A 19,023-nucleotide genomic window follows, 5' to 3' on the forward strand; every position below is an offset into this window, starting at 1 on the left:
TGGGGTGTAGCTCATTGTAAGAGCGCTCCTGAGCTAATTTCTCTCTCCCTCTCTATCCTCTGTTGAGAGCCACAGCCCAAGGGTCTGGCAATCCTCCTTCAACAGGCCCAGGCAAGAACAGCAGGAATTATATGAGCTTCCACAAGGTGGCACTAAAGACACGCTCACCAGGGGCGTGACCCAGCGAAGCACCCGGAAGGGAAATCTTTCCGTCGTGCCTTTCCATTGGGTTCACCGGGCTTTCTCTTCCCCGGTACACGTAGGACCGTGCTCCACTAGCGCTGCCGACTTCGGCTGGGCGGGATGGGTAAGGTAGGCTGGAGAGCCGAGTCACGCAGCCTGCGGAGCTAATGAAGAAGGGCTAGTAGCTTCCGCGCAAGGTCCGGGCGTGGACGTAGCTGGGACGCGCAGGCCAGCCAGGCGCTGGGAGCTCGGGGCTCCTTCTTCCGGAGACCCCGACGCGTTGCCCGGCTACCGCGTCGACTCATCTCCCTTCCACAGTCTCCAGGGCCGGGCCTCGCGGCCACCGAGGCACCCGGCCCCGAGCTCTCGCTGTTCGCCTCTCCAATGAATCAGAAGGTGCGCGCCGCGCTGCTGCCTCCCCAAGATGTCGGAGACAAGGTGGAGACCCTTATGGTGAGGAGCCTGCGAGAAGGGAAGGAAGGGGTTCCGAGGCCGCCAGCTCGGGCGGATTCGAGGCTCTAGGGGGACCCTCGGCACAGTCAGATGGCGCGCAGGATTGGGACGTGGCCGGAGTGGTAAAGTTGGGCTGTGGGATTAACGCAAGGCGGGACGGGAGGAGCTGCCGCCCAAACCCTGGGACGGGCTGGGTTGACGTCTGGGGAGAGCGGCGGTATTGCAGCGCCCGGGACGAGGTGTCGGGGAGTGTGCCCGCGCGGGCCCAGCACCGTGCACGGTACCAGAAGTTGTTCCGAGTGCGAGTCCTGGAGCGATAGATGGGAGGGCAGCCGGGCAGAGCTTTGAACCATAGCAAGGCCAGGGATCGCGCCGAGCCTGAGGAGCCGTAGTAGCCAGAGCGAGCCGTCCCAGGGTTGCCCCAGGAAGCCAGTGGGCCACCGCTTAGGCTCCTCCGGGGCGCAGCCTCTTGACCAGCAGTGGCAGGCGGATTCGCGGGCGCCAAAGACGCCACGCCCCTTGCGGTCCGTACTGGCTGCAGCCTGCGAGCCGCCCAGCCGCCATTGGTGGAGGCGGAGGTGTTGGTGGGCGAGGCCGGCGGTTCCCTAGGGCGGTCTCTCCTAATCCTCGCCGATGATTGGTGAAGGCGGGGGTGTGGCTATGCTGGGGGCGGGCCCTAGGAATTGGGTAGCTAGCTAGATGAGGTGGCTAGCTTTTTTGTTTTTTTAAAGAAATTTAAAGGCAGCCGCAGCAGCTCTACGTTCATGATTTTGAAAATCTGCTTACTTTTTTCTATCCCTCCAGCCTTCACCTCCAGATCTGAATTGGATTTAGGATATTTTTGTAGAATAGGAATTATTTGTAGAATCATTTTGCAAACTGTTATTGTTACCTTTGTGTTTGTGTTCTTTTCTCTTTTATTCGCCCTACCCCTCTCACACCTAAAAAAGAAATAAATTATTCATCTTATTTTCCATGAATAATTGAGCACTTTTTAAAAATTAAGTCTATTCTTGAAGGCTGGAGGTGTAGATCAGTGGTAAAGCACATATTTAGTATGGGCAAAAGGCCACCAGAAAGGGGGGAGGGGAAGGGAAGGAGAGGGGGGAAAGAGAGAGGGAGGGAGGGAAGAAAGAAAAGTCCACTCGCAAATGGTGTGCTATCTACCATTGACAAAATCTTAATTATCTGCCTTTTTTAGTTTACCTACTAGAGGTTAATCCATACTTCTGGCATATATATATTTAGCATCTGGTCTGTGTTCATAGACCTGAAAAATTATAAATATTATGGGCTTTATTAGTTTATTCAACAAATATTGAGTCAATAATAGTTCCAATCTGTGCTGTGAAAAGAAAGATATTAAAAAGATAATTTTTGTCATCCGGGGTCCAGAGGTGAAGGATTTCAGCCTTGAAACAAATTAAGTGCAATACCAGAGGGAGCCTTGGGGAAGCAGCACCTAAGAGAACTGCTGGAGGGAGAAGGGCTGGAGAAGGGCTGGAAGGAGCTGAAAGGAGCTGAGGAGGATTAACCTGTCCTGGGATGAGGCACCCTGAGCCCACTGAACTTTATCCTGTGGATGTGTGCTCAAGGGATAGGCCTTGAGCATGTCACATTTCCTATTATGTGACAAGAGCCTTTCATTTATCACTGTTGAACACCTATTGTGCCCAGTTATTGAGATACCACCATGAAGAAGACAAGACAGGAGTTACCATATCTTTTGTCATGGACCCTTAGTTATAAAGGAGGTGGGCATGGGTGCTGCTGCAGGAATCCTGGGGAGGGGGCATTGAACCCAGAAGCGGGGGATTTAGGGAGCAGTAGATGAATTAGGGTAGAGAGACAATACCTCAGTTTTCTGGGGTGAGAGGAAGGTAATAGGCCTCCATTATGGCAGAGGAATTGTATTTGAGAGAGAATGAGAGCAAGCACAAAAATGATAAAGAAGGAGCTGCATGATTCATGAAGACTTTGCAGCCCGCAGTTTGGACTTTATCCTGAGAGGAATGTAGAGCAATAAAAGGGTGTTGACTTTTTAAATTTTTTTATTTCAATAAGTACTAATGACTAATATTCTTTCTTTTTTAGTTCTAAAGATTGAGCCCAGGGGTGCTCTACCACTCCAAATCCCTAACCATTTTTATATTTTATTTTGAGACACAGGCTCTTGCTAATTTGCTCAGGCTGGGACTATAGGCATGTGCCACCATGCCCAGGAATACTTTGTAGTTTCTAACACATTTATTGGTACTATATTTTCAACACATTTATTCTTTTTTAAGTTGATAACTTTTTAAAAATATTTATTTTTTAGTTGTAGTTGGACACAATACCTTTATGTTATTTATTTATTTTTATGAGGTGCTGAGGATTGAACCCAGGGCCTCGGACGTGCTAGGCCAGCGCTCTACCACTGAGCTACAACCCCAGCCTCTTAAGTTGATAACTTAAAATTGTATAAAACATTAACTCTTTCATTGAAGGGTTTTATACCAAAAAGCACTATGGTTAGATCTGCAGTTTTGAAAGATGACTCTGGCTGCAGGGTAGAGTGTGAGTTAGCCTGTCAAAGAGATGCGGTAAAGAGGTAATTTTTTTGGCAGTCAAGAAGGCAAGAGATGATGTATCCTGAGCCAGGATGGATACAAGACATAAATTTGAGCGCTGTTCAGGAGGTGAATGAGCAAGTGTGGAGTGTGGATGGTGCTTGGGTTTTTGGCCCAGGAAGCTGGGTAGATAAATGGCAGTGCATTCACTGGGATGGGGCATCCTAGAGGAGGAGCAAGTTGAAGGTGAGGGGTGGGGATCGTTCATATTTGGAAATATCATCAGAGGTGTGTGGGGGACATCTGAGCAAGTGACTGTGAGGGCCTGAATCTCCTGAGGGAGATGGTAAGTGAAGCCATGGGAGGGGTGTGGAAGCATGGTTCCAGGGGAAATAAAGGAGGTCTTCATTTAAGAGAGTGTCCTGAGAAGTGGGAGGAAACCATGGACACTGTTAATACCTGAAGCCCTCCAAAAAAGCATTTCAAGAGGAAATGAGTAGTGGTCAGCAGTGGTGTGTGAGTGATCAGCCTGAATATCCTAGATTTTCACTTCAGTGGAGCATGAATTTTGAGTTTTGACCAATGGCTTGAACACCTCTGACCTAGGACACATTCACAACCTCTGTGAGCTTCAGTTTGATCTGTAAAATGGATTTAAATAGCTCCTGGGGTTGTGAGATTTACCCAATGCTATTCTGGGAGTGGCCTGGAGGATGACTTTGCACCCTTGAGACTAGAAACTGTCAAGGAGGCCAAAAGGATGGATATATGGGAGTATATAAGGAGTTAGCACCAAAATGGAGTGACTTATGTCAAAATGAAACTAAACGGAGCCAGCAGGGTCCTCGTGCCTATTTGCCTTATAGCAAGAACGATCACAAGAGACTTTGCCAAATCTAACCACAATCTTGCAAGTAGCTTTGTTAAACACAACTTTGTTAAGGTCAATTCAATGAAGACAAATTCCTAGTAACAGCCAATACTGCCAGTCAGCTAATGAAGCTCCTGCAGTGAACTCTGTGACCAGTGATTCTTTTTTTTTTTAAATGGTTTTATTATTTTTTTTTAAATACTAGTGATTCTTGTTTAAAACACTTTACATGGTGGACTTCCTTCTGCCTTAAAATTTTTCCCTTTGCAATAACCTCGTCCAATGGGTCTATGATCCATCATAGCACACAGATTGCAGATTTGCAAATCCCCTATTCATTCCTGAATAAACTATTTCTTTTTTTCTTTTTTCTTTTTTTTAATGCAGTTCTGGGTATTGATTTGAGGACCTTGCCCATGGTAGGGAAGCACTCTACCACTGAACTATATCTCCAGCTATTTTTATTTTATTTTTGAGACAGGGTCTCACTAAGTTGCCTTGGCTATCCCTGAGATTCTCCTGCCTCAGCCTCCCAAGTAGCTGGGGTTATAGGTGTATACCAATAAACTCAGTATTCTTTAGAGTCCTTCTAGATTGACAGGGGGCAGACTGGGAAGACCAAGGGATCAGCCAGCAGGACATGGTCATGAAGCTGCAGGCAAAGAAAGCCTTCATGTCTTCTGGGTTTCCAGCCTGATGCCTGGAGAATCCCAGTATGGATCAGAGGAGAAACAGATGTGTGTGCAGAACTGTTGACCAAGTTTCCATTTTGCATCTGTTGAGTTTGAGACTCCTATGAGACTGAAGGAGGAGGTGTTGAGTTAGTGGGGCCAGAGATGTGGGCGTTACTAGCATGTGTGTGAAGTTGCTCTGAGAGGCTGCAGACAGATGAGATAAGAGGAGCAGCAATATCTAAGTGGCAGGTCAAGGAAAAGGAGACTTTGAAGGAGAGCCAGAAACAAAGAGAAAGAGAAACCAAGACTGAGAGGAGAGGCAATCATCTGTATCAGATGCATCAGAGAATCTAAGTAAGATAAAGACAGGGACAGGACAGGAAAGAACATGCACGTCCTTGGTGAGCCCTCAGAACCACTTTAGTGAAGGATATCTAGCTAGATGGCACACTGGGGGCCCAAGGAATGACTGGCAAAGTGTGAGTGAAGCTGATATAGGCATCGGTCTGGAAAGACGGCTTTGGAGCACCAGGCAGAGAAGAGAAGCCAACAATGGAAGGCAAAGGCCCAGTGTGTGAAGCAGCAGTACTCCTTGATGCTGCAAAGTCTCAGGTGAGGCTGAGAAACACAGATCTCCTGGGATATTGGTTAGCAGAAAAGCAGGACATCTCTGGGTAAGAGGGAGTTGGGCCCATACAGACAAAATGTACACCTTTGCCAGGCATCGTGGTGCATATATCTGGAATCCCAGCAGCTAAGGAGACTGAGACAGGAGGATCACAAGTTCAGAGCCAGCCCTAGCAACTTAGTGAGACCCGAAGGAATTCAACAAGACCCTGTCTCTAAATAAACATAAAAAAGGGCTGGGTATGTGGCTGAGTGGTTAAGCACCCCTGGGTTCAATCCCCAGTACAAAAAAAAAATATATATATATACCTTTGTTTGATTTTACCTATTGTCTTATCAAAACACCTGCTGTCATTTCAGGGCTATTGCAACATGGTTGTAAACTCCAGTCTTTAATTTCTGAATTTATTTAGACCTTCCCAGTGGTATTCTAAGTCATTGCAGTTATAACTTGTTCATGGTGGCTCTTGGGATGATCTGTCTTTTCTGTTTATATATATATATTTGTGATGATTTGTTTTTTCTGTGAAACAAGTACTACATATTAGACATTTCAGTTCCTGTAGGTGATTATGTGATATGTATAATGGCAAACTGAATTTATCTTAACAGTATTTTAGGGCTACAGTAGTATAAAAGCTACTAAATGAGGGAAAAGGTCTTTTTTAGATGGAATTTGCCAAGTGTCTTCTTTGGAAAAGAGGGTTTTTTAAAAAGTATGTTTTCACTATCATTTGTGCTGCTGGGTTCTGGGGCTCTGGAAAGAGAACACAGTGTTGTCACACTAGCACCAATGCTAGGAGCTGAGGCTCCTGGGCTGTGCTTGAGGGAGGTACATTTAGTCTTTGAAGGAGTTATACTCCTCCAATGGTGCCTATAGATAAGCCAGTGTGTGTGACAGTGCCAGGGCTGAAGTAGAGGCAACAAACCTAGGAGTGGCTATTGATCTATAGAGCCATCTGTCACCTCTGTAGGTCCCAGTGAGATGGGAGGGAAGGAGAAAGGGAAAGTTTTAAATGAAGGAAATTCATAGATTATAGCAGAAATGGAACTTCTCATACATTGTGACTAAGCTTCAGGTTTCATTTGTTTTTGACCTGATCCTATAATATATTATAGGATGTATAGCCAAGGGAGCCTGGAAACCAAAGTTTAGAGTTAAACTCAATTGAGTTTGCTTTTCCAAAGACAAAGAGATATCTGTAATTTTTCAAATAGGACAAAGTGTGGTAAGTGTGGACAGTGGCATGGAAATAGACATGTTGCTCAGTTTGTTTGCTCAGGGAGTAAAATTATTAGCAACACTAAGACCAGAGGAATAGCTCTTGTAGGGCACAATATCCTCAGCAACATTCCAGTGTTATGAATTTCCAGCCATGTGTTTCTCTGGAATAGATGAATTCTAGATAGGGAAGAGGGAAGGGAGAGGGCAGGGGATTAGCAAGGATGGTGGAATGTGATAGACATCATTATCCAAAGTACATGTATGAAGACACGAATTGGGTGTCAAAGTACTTTATATACAAACAGAGATGAAAAATTGTGGTATATATGTGAAATAAGAATTGTAATGCATTCCGCTGTCATTTATTTATTTATTTATTCGTTTATTTATTAAAAAAAAAAAAAGATGAGGCACTATCCTGGAGTTGCCCAGCTGTGGAGAAAGGTGCATAATGTGCTAGCAGAGCTGCTGACACAATGCTTTCTTGTTCTGCAGTTACATCCAGTGATCAAGGCTTTCCTGTGTGGCTCCATCAGTGGGACCTGCTCTACCCTCCTTTTCCAGCCCCTGGATCTCCTTAAAACACGCCTGCAGACTCTCCAGCCCTCAGACCACGGGTAGGGCCTGCTGCTCCACATTTCACTGAGGCACTGGGCTCCATTTCTCAGGCACTGGATCATCTTTCCAATTAAATCAACGTCCATTCTGTTGGATGCTCAAAGAGAAGCACAAGCTGTGCCCAACTGTGTTTCGTGTATAGTGTTCTCAGTGAATATATATTTTTTTATATTTGATGTTTCTTGTTCATTAAGTGGGATCCTTTCCTGTGCAGCTCCAGAGGATCTGCCTCAGTGACATTTGCATTTTATTGTGCTAGCTCGTGATGTCTTAACTGTACTGCTTGATAGGGGGTGGTTTTCTACAAATAACATCATTTGTGACTGTTTTGTGCTATGTAGAGCTCAGCACTATAGGAAGTATATAAAGTATATTTAAAATGGGAGGTTATTCCATTGCTTGCCGTGTGAATGGACAGATGAACATTTGTCAAACCAGGAACACATGGGAAGTCAAGAGTAATTCTACGATGCATTATAGGGATTCCTAAGTGTTTTAGGAAAGAGTAAATACAAAGTCTTTGAGTAGAGATTTTTTTTTTTATAAGGAAGTGATCTAAGTGACTTTTCCTCTTCTTTTGTCTGCCTTCAGGTCCAGACGTGTTGGCATGTTGGCTGTATTCTTGAAGGTGGTTCGCACTGAGAGTCTTTGGGGCCTTTGGAAAGGGATGTCCCCTGTAAGCCACCTTCTGGGTCTGGGTTCTCTTGCAGCACTTTTCTTTGGTAACCAGTCATGTCTCATGTACCTCACCAGCTCCTTAGAAGTGATGGGAGTATAGTGGTTTCCCCTTATCTGTGGTTTTACATTCTGTGGTTTCAGTCAGTCCCAGACCAAAAATATTAAATTCCAGAGGTGAATAATTTATAAATTTTAAATTGTGTACTGTTCTGAGTAGTGTGATGAAATATCACATTGTTCACTGCTCAGCCCTATAGGTGAATCTCCCGTTTTTATAGTCATTTAGTAGCTATGTCGGGAATCAGATTGACTATTGGGGAATCAGTATTTATGTTAAGTAATTCTTATGTGCTTAATAGTGGCCCCAAAATGCAAGAGCAATGATGCTAGCAATTGGGATATGCCAAAGAGAAGCTGTGAAGTTCTTCCTTTGAGTGAAAAGGTAAAAGTTTGTGAGTTAATAAGCAAAGAAAAAAAAGTGTATGCCGAGGTTGCTAACAGCTATGGCAAAAGTGAATATTCTATCTGAAGTTGTGAAGAAGGAAAAAGAAATTTATTCTAGTTTTGCTGTCACATTTCAAACTGCAAAGTTACAGACACAGTGTGTGAGAAGTACTTAGTGCAGATTGAAAAGGCATTAAATTTGTGAGTGGAAGATATGAACAAAAAACATGTTCTAATTGATAACAGTATGTTGCACCAGAAAGCACTGAACCTAGAGGAAGACTTCGTTCGGCAAAGTGTCCCCTGTGATGAATGGCAGCAAGCCATTTACTGAAAGTAAGAGATGGTTACATGGATTTAGATAGGTTTGGACTGAAAAATGTAAGACTTACCCGAGAGGTTGTACCTGCTGATGAAATTGCTGCCACATTTCTGGCAGAGTTGAAGAAGTTCATTAAGGAGAAAGCAAGTCTTCAATTTGATGAAGCCAGGCTCTCCTATAAGAAGATGATCTGTATTCGTGAAAGTGTAGAAGAGGCACCATGGCATAAATCATGGAAGGACGTGCTTGATGGAGTGGAAGAACATTGAAGGCCATGAAGATGTGTTAACTAATGAGGAATTGGAAACACTTGTTGAGTCATGAACAGAGGAAGAAGAAGAGGAAGAAACTGAAGCAGAGCCAACAATATGGATATTATTAAAATTTGCTGAAGTGTTTTGAATTGCACAGACATTAAAGGACAAAATTATGGAGAGAACACAGCATTAAAGTCACCTAGTTCATCACCAAAAGATGACAGCCTCTGCAGCAACACTTGGATGAGTGAGAAAGAGAGAACTCTTGAATACAGTGTTCTTCCAAAAGTTTTGGCAAAAAGCCCTTCAACTATCAAAGCTCCCCAACCATTGATACCATCTGCTCCTGACATTCAGCCATCGAGGTTGGTGGCTCTATGATCCTCCTTCTGACCTATTGTCAGAACGTCAGTAGTAGCCTTATACTGTGTCATTCACCTCACTTCATCTCATGAGGTAGGCGTTGTCATCTATTATCACAAGAAGGAGGGTGAGTACTGTGTAAGCTGTATTGAGGGGGTGGGGGAGAGATCCAGACCAAGTCATATAATTTTTATTACAGTGTTATAATTGTATTTTTATTAATTACTGTGCATAATTTATAAATGAAGCTTTATCATAGTTATGTATATACAATATAGGAAAAAACATACTGTTTGTAGAGTTTGGTATTATCCACTGTTTCAGTCATCCACTGGGGGTCTTAAAACATATCCTCCACAGATAAGAGGGGACTACTGCACTTCCCACCCATCTCTTGTACTGTCACTAACTTCGGTTTGAGGGCTCAAGGAAATATTGTACCTGTATACCTTGGGTATGATTTGTTAGTGTAGCACAGTCTGCAGCAGAAATAGCTGGCCTACCTCCTCCCTCTGCCTGCCTTTCAGTGTATTCTTGCCCCTTACCACTTCATTGAAAGTGGGCTGGAACCTCACACCTGTATTTCTTTCCCTAATGGCTTTTACTAGCCCTAAGGACTCACTTTGCTAGGATTGCCAAGGTGTTAAAACTTACCCCAACCCACACAGTCCTCAACCACTGAATAATGGGTTGATGTTTAAACTTCTCCCTCTCCCCTCCAATGGAGGACTAACTCTGAGGTGTGTTCTTCGCTGGTTCCCAGAGTTCTCCAAAGGGACTGAGTTGTCCACAGCTGTAACTGCTTTTGTAGTTCATCCTTTATTAGCTGCCATCTCTCCTGTCTCTCTTACCCACTTCCCGTTGGTGTTTTCTCTGCACCTTCAATAAACTACTTGCATGCAAATTATCTTGGGATTTTTTGGGGAAACCCAGCTAAGACAGTATCCAATGGTGTTGGCTCTTTGATTTCATTGTTCTTCCCTCTGGCCTTTTCTGCAGTCCATCGTGAGATGTGTCCCTGGCGTTGGAATTTACTTTGGCACTCTCTACTCTTTGAAGCAGTATTGCTTGCGAGGCCATCCCCCTACTCCCCTGGAATCGATCATGCTGGGTATGAGCTCTCGCTCTGTTGCAGGGGTCTGCATGTCACCTATCACAGTGATCAAGACACGCTATGAGGTGAGTTTGATAGCTCTAGGACTTCAGGGTTGGTACACAGAGCCACTGGGTTCTTGGGAAGTGACTAGTGTCAACTCTTGATTTATAGTCCAACTTAGAGTTGGATGTGGTCACAGAACTCATTTGTGTAGGCAGGCCAAGCCATGTGTGAGCTAGAGCCCATTAGTGCCTTGGTGACGCTGAATAACCTGAAAAGTCAGCTGGGGTCACTGCTCCAGTGCAAGACCTCTATATCAGTCACTGGATCTGTGCTCCCTTTGCAGAGTGGAAAATACGGCTATGAGAGCATCTACGCAGCTCTGAGAAGCATCTACCGCAGTGAGGGACACCGAGGCCTGTTCAGCGGCCTGTCAGCAACTCTCCTTCGTGATGCACCCTTTTCAGGAATTTACCTGATGTTTTACAGCCAGACCAAAGGCCTAGTGCTCCATGGTAAGGATAAAGGAAGGTGTGGTGGAAAAGAGGTATCCCTGAGACATTGGGTTCTTGCTGTTTTATTTGTTATTCTTTTGTTATTCTGTTTGTTATTCTTACCAGTTTTAGGATCTGAGCCATACTAAGATTGTGTCCGGTTTGGGGCTGAGTGCTGGGCCACAAAGGTGGGTGTGACAGACTTGGCCATTGCCCTTTGGAGTTTATATGCTCTTCAATCAAAGAGTACTGATGCTACTATAATTTGACAGATTGGGGTGGACTGGGTAAGGAATAACGTGTTTTGCAGAGGTTCTGAAATAGTACATCCCAAAACAGTACATTATAAAATTCCTGTGTCCCATCCAAGGCCTCCTAGATGAGAAACTTTGGGGTACAAACCTGTGAGGTGTATCTTTTTAGAAGACTTATTGTGATTCAAGTTTGAGAAACACTGATGGATTAGAAGTTTGAAGGAAAAAAAATTATTTTCATCCTTGCTGTGTTTCTAGTTAATGTTGTTTTGAGCCCTCCCTTTGGGTAGAGGTAAAGCTGCCAAATCTGAGTTTCAGTTAGGCCCACCTCACCAGTAAGCTTATATTGGACTAGATGTGGGTGAAATCTGTAAGTTGTAAACATCCACCCAAGCAGAGCAAGATGTAGAAAGTTGCTCTGTAGAATGCACCTGCATTCAGTAAAGTGTCTGTGGCTAATTAGGGAAACTGGAATGCCTACCATCCAGACTGGTGATCTGCTGCAGTTAGAATGCTTTGAGAGATTAGCTGTCTCTCCCCAAGCCGCAGGAGGTGTGACCCTGCAGGTCACAGCTTTATTTTATAACAGAAAATTAAGGCAATAAAGCATGGAAGTGAATTTTTGTTTGTTTGTTTGTGCGAGGGATGGAACCCAGGGCCTTGTGCTTGTACTCTATCACTGAGCTACATCCATAGTCCCTGGAAGTGTATTTCCTCCCTTTTTATTGGTGCATTATAATTATACATATCAGCAGAATTTGTTATATATTCATACATGCACACAATAAAACAGTATAATTTGATCAATTTTATTCTCCAGTATCTCCCCTTCCTCCCTCCCCTGTTCCCCTTCTACTATTCTACTGGTCTCCTTTCTATTTTTTTTTATTTGTTTTAATTAGTTATACATGACAGTAGAATGCATTTTGACACATTTTACACAAATGGAGCACAACTTTTCATTTCTCTGGCTGTACTTGGTGCAGAGTCACACCCGTGGTGTAATCATACATGTATATAGGGTAAAATGTCTGTCACATTCTACCTTTCTTCACGTCCCTCCCTCCTCTTAATCCTCTCTGCACAATCCAAAGTTCCTTTATTCTTCCGCTAACACCACTATGGATCAGCATCTGTTTATCAGAATACATTTGGTCTTTGTTTTTTGGGGATTAGTTTATTTCACTTAGCATGATGTTCTATAGTTCCATCCATTTACCTACAAATGCCATAATTTCATTTTTCTTTAAAGCTGAGCAATATTCCATTGTGTATGTGTACCACATATTCTTTATCTATTCATCTGTTGAAGGGCACCTAGGTTGGTTCCATAGTTTAGCAATTGTGAATTGAGCTCCTATGAACATTGATGTGACTGCATTACTGTAGTATGCTGATTTTAAGTCCTTTGGGTATAGACTGAGGAGTGGGATAGTGGGTCAAATGGTGGTTCCAATCCAAGTTTTCTGAGGAATATCCATATTGCTTTCCAAAGTGGTTGCATCAATTTTCAGTCCCATCGGCAATGTGCGAGTGTGCCTTTTCCCCCACATCCTTATATTCTTGATAATTGCCTTTCTTTTTTTTTTTTTTAAAGAGAGAGTGAGAGAGGAGAGAGAGAGAGAGAGAATTTTTTTTTTAATATTTATTTTTTAGTTCTCAGCGGACACAACATCTTTGTTGGTATGTGGTGCTGAGGATCGAACCCGGGCCGCACGCATGCCAGGCGAGCGCGCTACTGCTTGAGCCACATCCCCAGCCCGATAATTGCCTTTCTGACTGGAGTTTTGATTTGCTTTTCTCTAATTGCTAGAGATGATGAACATTTTTCTATATGTTTGTTGATCGATTATATTTCTTCTGTGAAGTGCTTGTTCAGTTCCTTAGCCTGTTTATTGATTGGGTTGTTTGTTTTTTTGGTGTTATGTTTTTTGAGTTCTTTACATATTCTGGAGATTAGTGCTCTATCCAAGGTGCTTGTGGTAAAGATTTTTTCCCATTCTATAGGTTCTCTCTTCACATTATTGATTATTTCCTTTGCTAAGAAGAAACTCTTTAGTTTGAATATATCTCATTTATTGATTCTTAATTTTATTTCTTGTACTTTAGGAGTCTTGTTAAGGAAGTAAGGTCCTAAGCTGATATGATGAAAATTTGGGCCTACTTTTTCTTCTATGAGGTACAGGTCTCTGTGCCTAAGTCTTGGATCCAATTTGAGTTGATTTTTGTACAGGATGAGAGGGTTTTATTTCATTTTGTTACACATGGATTTCCAGTTTTCCCAGAACCATTTGTTAGATAAACTGTCTTTTCTCTACTGTATGTTTTTGGTGCCTTTGTCTAGTATGAGATAGCTGTATTTATGAGGGTTTGTCTCTGTGTCTTCTATTTTGCATTGGTCTACATGTCTATTTTGGTGCCAATATCATGCCTGGAAGTGTATTTTTAAATTTTCAATCCATCCTAAAATTTTTTAAATTGGGTATTTAGAAATAATGTTAAACCTATGAGAAAGGCCACAAGAACAATACAATATATAAATCTTTTGAGAGTACGTTGTAGACATGACTCATCTTTACCCTTAAATATCTCAGTGTGTATTTCCTAAGAATAAGGACAGGCCCTCATGTAACCATCTATTTTTTCAAATTCAAGAAGTTTAATACAGGTAAAATTCTTGAACACATAGTCCATATTCTGATTTCTCTAATTCCAGTAGTGTACTTTGTAGTAATTTTTATTGCCGGGGGCCAGCCCCGGCGGGGTCCAGGGAGTCCCGAAGGAGGAGTGGCGTCGGCGAAATGATGAGACAGGAGTCGTTCCCTTTGAGCAATCTTCAGAGAGAAAGCTAAAGCTGCTTTCTCTGGGTCCCCTTTTTATTACAATTTTTCTCATCATTATAGATTCACAATATGTCATTGATTATATAACTTAAAACTTTGCCAAGACATGACATTTCCTTAACCATGATTGAGAGCACACCGATCTACATTCTTCCAGGATATGACCCCTAGCCATACAATCATCAAAAGTACAGAATCATCAATAAAACATGTCACCAATTTACATCCTTCAGATTTTCCCAAGATTTACTATTTTTCCCAAGATATGTTATTTCCTTATTAACTAATGCCAAACTACGTAACCAGACTCTAAGTCTCTTAGCCAATCATTAACCTAAAGTACACCTGCACTTTATTTTTAATCTAAAATTCCCATCTAAACAAGTCCCTTTAAATCTTATATTTAAAATGTCCTAAAGTTTATGAATCATCCTTAAAGCATATCAGAAACCTATATAACTAAAGACTTAAGAATTTCTAAACTTAAGAATCTAAATAAAATAATATTTCTATCATTATTCTAAAACTGTGTCTTATAAAGCTATTTTAATTGATTCCTAAATTTATTCTCATAAAACTGGTTGAGCTGCTTTCTCAGAGAGTTTCTTTTGTTTCTCAGTCAAGGTACACTAGTTCTCAAAGAATTTGTTTCTCAGTCAAGGTACACTAGTTCTCAAAGAATTTGTTTCTCAGTCAAGGTGCACTAGTTCTCATAGTTTGTTTTTCAGAGAATGATTGTTGTCTGTTATTAGGTTTGTCCACAATGTACTAAGATAGAAGAATAGCCTTTTATTTTGTCCTTGATATGCTGAGGGGGTAGTAGAATAGCCTCTTTGGCATGAACTACCTATTCTGTTCTAGCCATCTGAAATTTAATTTATTTGGCATTTAACATACTCATGCCTCCTGTGAGAAACATAAGCATGAAAATGCAAAGTCCCAATTACATAAAAAAGGGTCTCATGGTTTCGGTTACCCACCAACCAGCGTGGCTTTGCCAGCATTCATCCTCACTGTGACCCTGTCAAGACAGTGGGAGAGTGGCTTTGCCAACACTTTTTCTCACTGTGACCCTGTCAAGACAGTGAGTGGGGGATTGCCTTCACCATTTTATTTCCTAGAGGCCAGTTGCTATACCTAAATTTGGGTTTATATAATGTGTTTTTTCAATGATTAGATTTAGTTATTTATTTTTAGCAAGTGGACCAAGGATATGATACAGTTTTTATATCAGGAGGCACATGACATTGTGCTTGACCCATTATGGATAACTTGTATCACTTGGATATTAGTTACACCTTTTTCTTTTTAATATTTTTTAGTTGTTGGTGAGCCTTTATTTTATTTATTTATATACAGTGCTAAGAATCAAACCCAGTGCCTCACACATGCTAGGCAAGCGCTCTTCCACTGAGCTACAACCCAAGCCCATTAGTTGCACCTTCAAATATTTAATCCTTAAAACCTTGTTTGAATCTACATCTTTCTGAATTTTGGGAAGAATGAAGGGACAACTTACACTGAGTTTTATCTGATAAATCTGATAAATATGAGATATGTAATTCCATGTTATGTGTGTTCTCTTTCAGACCAGTTGGATGCAGTCTTTATTCCTGTCATAAATTTCAGCTGTGGGATATTTGCTGGTATTCTGGCCTCCCTGGTAACTCAACCTGCGGATGTTATCAAGACCCACATGCAGCTCTCCCCAGTGAAGTTTCAGTGGATAGGCCAAGCAGTAACTATCATTTTCAAAGTAAGACCATAGAATGAGTATAGTTTCTTGTAGTGGATAAGGATCTCTCTCTAAAGCAGTAGTTCTTGTCCTTCATTCATTTGGAATCATTTGAGAAGCTTTTAGAAATCTGCATTCCCAGGTCAAAATCTAGGCCAAAGATATCAGCGATCTGGTGGAAGGGTAGTATCAGAACTATTTTTTTAGGGGCTTGGGGTGTAGCTCAGTAGTAGAGCATGTGCTTAGCATGTATAAGACTGTGGGCTCAACTCCAGCACCAAAAGAAAAAAAAAATCAGAAAAGTTTTGTTTAAAGGTCCCAGTAATCCCAGTGTGCTGCTAAGGTTGAGAACCATAGAAGCTTATGTGTTTTTGTTTTTGTTTTGAGGGGAGGGGCACCTATATTAGGATCCCCTGTTCATCAACATGCAGATTGTTTGACTATAGCCCAGATCTGCTGAGCAGGACGTCTGGGTGGTCTCAGTACTCTAATTAAGGACATAGGAAAAAAGATAGAAAAGAAGCATACATATTATGTTCTAGCTGTTTGGTCTAATACAAATGGTACTGAAAATAAACTGTTATAAAAGATATAAAAGGCACTAAAGCACTATTTAAAAACCAGTGGATTGGCCGTTTTGGAACACAGTACTGTTATCACACACCAGATATTCCTGTTAAAAATAAATGTGAATTTGTGACTCTAATACTGCTCATACCATTTAGGCTGTCTGCTTTCTTATTCTCTGTACATAAAGTCATGAAGTATAACAATAATATATTTTTCAATATATGTGAGATTGCAAATAATTTCAGGTTATGAGGGAGAAAGAAGAGGTGTTTTGCTAGGTGCAGAGGTACATGCCTCCCAGCGGTTTAGGAGGCTAAGGCAAGAGGATCAGGAGTTCAAAGCCAGACTCAGCAAAAGCAAGGCACTAAGCAATTCAGTGAGACCCTGTCTCTAAATAAAATACAAAATAGGGATGGGGATGTGGCTCAGTGGTTGAGTGCCCCTGAGTTCAATCCCTGTTACCCCCTAAAAAAATGAAGAGGTGTTTTGCCTTTAATTCTTATACAGATAGGGCTACCAGGAGCACACAGTGAATTACACAAAAAGTACTCCCTCCTGATAGACAAATGGTAAGAAGCCTACTCTTCCTTCAGTCTGTATCCAGGATCCAGGTTTGGCAAACAAACCTTGGCATGGATTTCATCTGCTACTTGGGGCTCAGTGCTTCTGTGTAGTGTACAGACTATACAACTATACACAATAATCTTGCATGACGTAGGGGGCCTATTAGTTTTGCTCATGGTAGAGAGCATGCTTAATATGTACAAGTCTGGATTTAGTACCTAGCACCCCTCACTCAAAAACATAAAACAAAAAGATTTTTAAGACATTCTCTTAGATAGAACAGGCTTAAAGCCTAGCAGGTATGCAAAATGATTTTTTTTTATTCTTCTGTTACCAGGGATTAAATCCAGGGCTGCTCCATGCTGAGCTACATCCCTAGCCCTTTTTATTTTTTATTTGGGGACAGGATCTTGCCAAGTTGTTGAGGCTGGCCTTGATATGCATCTTTCTGCCTCAGTCTCCTGAATTGCTGGAATTACAGGCATGCACCATCACAGCTGGTCAAAAAACATTTTTTAAAGTTCATTAGTTATCTTTTTTTCCTTTTGTGGTGGTAGTGGAGTACCAGGGATTGAATACAGGGGCACTCAATCACTGAGGCACATCCCCAGCCCTATTTTGTATTTTATTTAGAGTCAGTATCTCACTGAATTGCTTAGTACCTCGCTTTTGCTGAGGCTGGCTTTGAACTCGTGATCCTCTTGCCTCAGCCTCTTAAGCCACTAGGATTACAGGTGTGTACCACCAGGTCTTATTCATAGATATGGCATATACTTTAGAAACTAAGACTCAGAAACAAGGTAACAGAGACTCTCTGGTGCCAGATGGATAGTTAATTATATTACTACTTTATTTCTGGAGTTTTGACATTTATTTTCATCATAGGACCATGGGTTGCGTGGCTTCTTTCAAGGCAGTGTTCCCCGGGCCCTCCGAAGAACTCTGATGGCAGCAATGGCATGGACGGTCTATGAAGAGATGATGGCCAAAATGGGCCTGAAGTCCTGATAAGAGAGGACCAGGAAAGGGTGGAATCTGCTGTCCTGCTTGGTTCCTGTCAAGCACTGCTTTATCTCAGCATCTGGAGTCTGGTGAAGTCCTACCTGGAAAGCCAGGAAGAAACATGTTTGCCTTCAGTCCCCCATTGAAGGAGAGACCTGCCTGGAGGCTTCAGATTCCCAGAAAAGGAGTCACCAATGCACAACACAGCCCACTAAAAAGTTGGGACAGAGGTTCGCACATCCTGCAAACTACTTGAAAGGCATTTCCAGAGAGATGTCTGCCAGGTGGTTCTGCTTTAGCCACCTGCCTACACTACAGCTCTTTGAGCATGTGCTGGGGCAAGGAGTCATAATCCGGAGAAGCTGTAGGCCTCCTTCCATGTCTAAGGAGCTCTACATGGGGAAGACTAGATCTGAGAAGAGACATAGTGATGTCTACCAGGTGAAGACTATCTGAAGTATACCAGGTGTAAGAAGAAAATATTTCATTTATTTGGTTCCTAATCATCTTCTCAGAGGCTCTGGAGAATGGGGACAGTAACTTCCTAGTCTCTAAATGTCCAAAGAAAAATTTTTGGTGTTGGCCCCTGTACTGTTTCAACTCTAAGCTGTTCCGGCTTTTTTCCACAACTAAAGTTTGGATTAATAAAGCAATATTCTTTATCATTGAAAGCTGTTTGTAAAATTTAAATAGTATATTTATCATTCTGTTTGAAAATAATAAATTAGTTCTAGGGTGGTTGTTAACTTATATAGGTCATTAAAACCTAATTTTTAAAAAATAACCTTGTTTTACATATTATACAATTCATCCATTTCAAGTATACAATTCAGTGATTTTCAGTAACTTTACTGAAAGGCGTAGCCATCACCATAAATTAGTTGTGAACATTTTCATTCCCTAGTAAGATCTCTCATACCCATTCATAATTAGTCTTCATTTCCATCCCCAGCCTACCACTCATCTACTTTCTGTCTATAAATTCACCTTTTCTGGACGCTTCATATAATAATAAATAGCTTGTATTAGCTTGTATTTAGCTTCTTTCCACTTAGTATGTTTTTGAGGTTGATTCATGGTGTGACATGTTTGATTCTTTATTCTTTTTTATGCCCAAATAACATTCTATTGTATGCATGTATGGTTGACCTACAGTGTACATGGAGATTTTATGCAGGCCCTCCCATGGATGGTCAAC

General features: G+C 42.0%; 1 protein-coding gene and 1 non-coding gene across 3 annotated transcripts; one reads left to right on the forward strand and one right to left on the reverse strand.

The window, feature by feature from the left end:
* The first annotated feature begins 367 nt into the window (after nucleotides 1-367).
* On the forward strand, nucleotides 368-18,557 carry Slc25a38 (solute carrier family 25 member 38). Of its 2 annotated transcripts, XM_026401612.2 has the most exons (7): nucleotides 368-636; nucleotides 7,081-7,202; nucleotides 7,795-7,879; nucleotides 10,267-10,446; nucleotides 10,710-10,878; nucleotides 15,544-15,710; nucleotides 17,709-18,557. In XM_026401612.2, exons 1-7 carry the CDS (start codon nucleotides 568-570, stop codon nucleotides 17,829-17,831), a joined length of 915 nt encoding a protein of 304 aa, XP_026257397.1. In that variant the 5' UTR covers nucleotides 368-567; the 3' UTR covers nucleotides 17,832-18,557. The 2 variants fall into 2 exon arrangements, with proteins under 2 accessions (XP_026257397.1, XP_026257398.1); XM_026401613.2 differs by lacking the exon at nucleotides 15,544-15,710 and having other exon boundaries at nucleotides 477-636.
* Trnaa-agc (transfer RNA alanine (anticodon AGC)) lies at nucleotides 2,999-3,071 on the reverse strand. Its single transcript has one exon. It is a non-coding gene; the product is annotated as a tRNA-Ala (tRNA).
* Nucleotides 18,558-19,023: the final 466 nt, after the last annotated feature.

The sequence above is a fragment of the Urocitellus parryii genome, chromosome 3 (genome assembly GCF_045843805.1).
Source record: "Urocitellus parryii isolate mUroPar1 chromosome 3, mUroPar1.hap1, whole genome shotgun sequence".
NCBI classification, from domain to species: Eukaryota; Metazoa; Chordata; class Mammalia; order Rodentia; family Sciuridae; genus Urocitellus; species Urocitellus parryii.

Excerpts from the sequence above, each read along its gene's own strand:
- Slc25a38 (XM_026401612.2), top strand. The coding sequence starts at position 568 with ATGAATCAGAAGGTGCGCGCCGCGCTGCTGCCTCCCCAAGATGTCGGA. Across the intron at positions 7,880-10,266 it reads TTTGGAAAGGGATGTCCCCT|TCCATCGTGAGATGTGTCCC; the intron begins GTAAGCCACCTT and ends CCTTTTCTGCAG. Across the intron at positions 15,711-17,708 it reads CAGTAACTATCATTTTCAAA|GACCATGGGTTGCGTGGCTT; the intron begins GTAAGACCATAG and ends TTTTCATCATAG.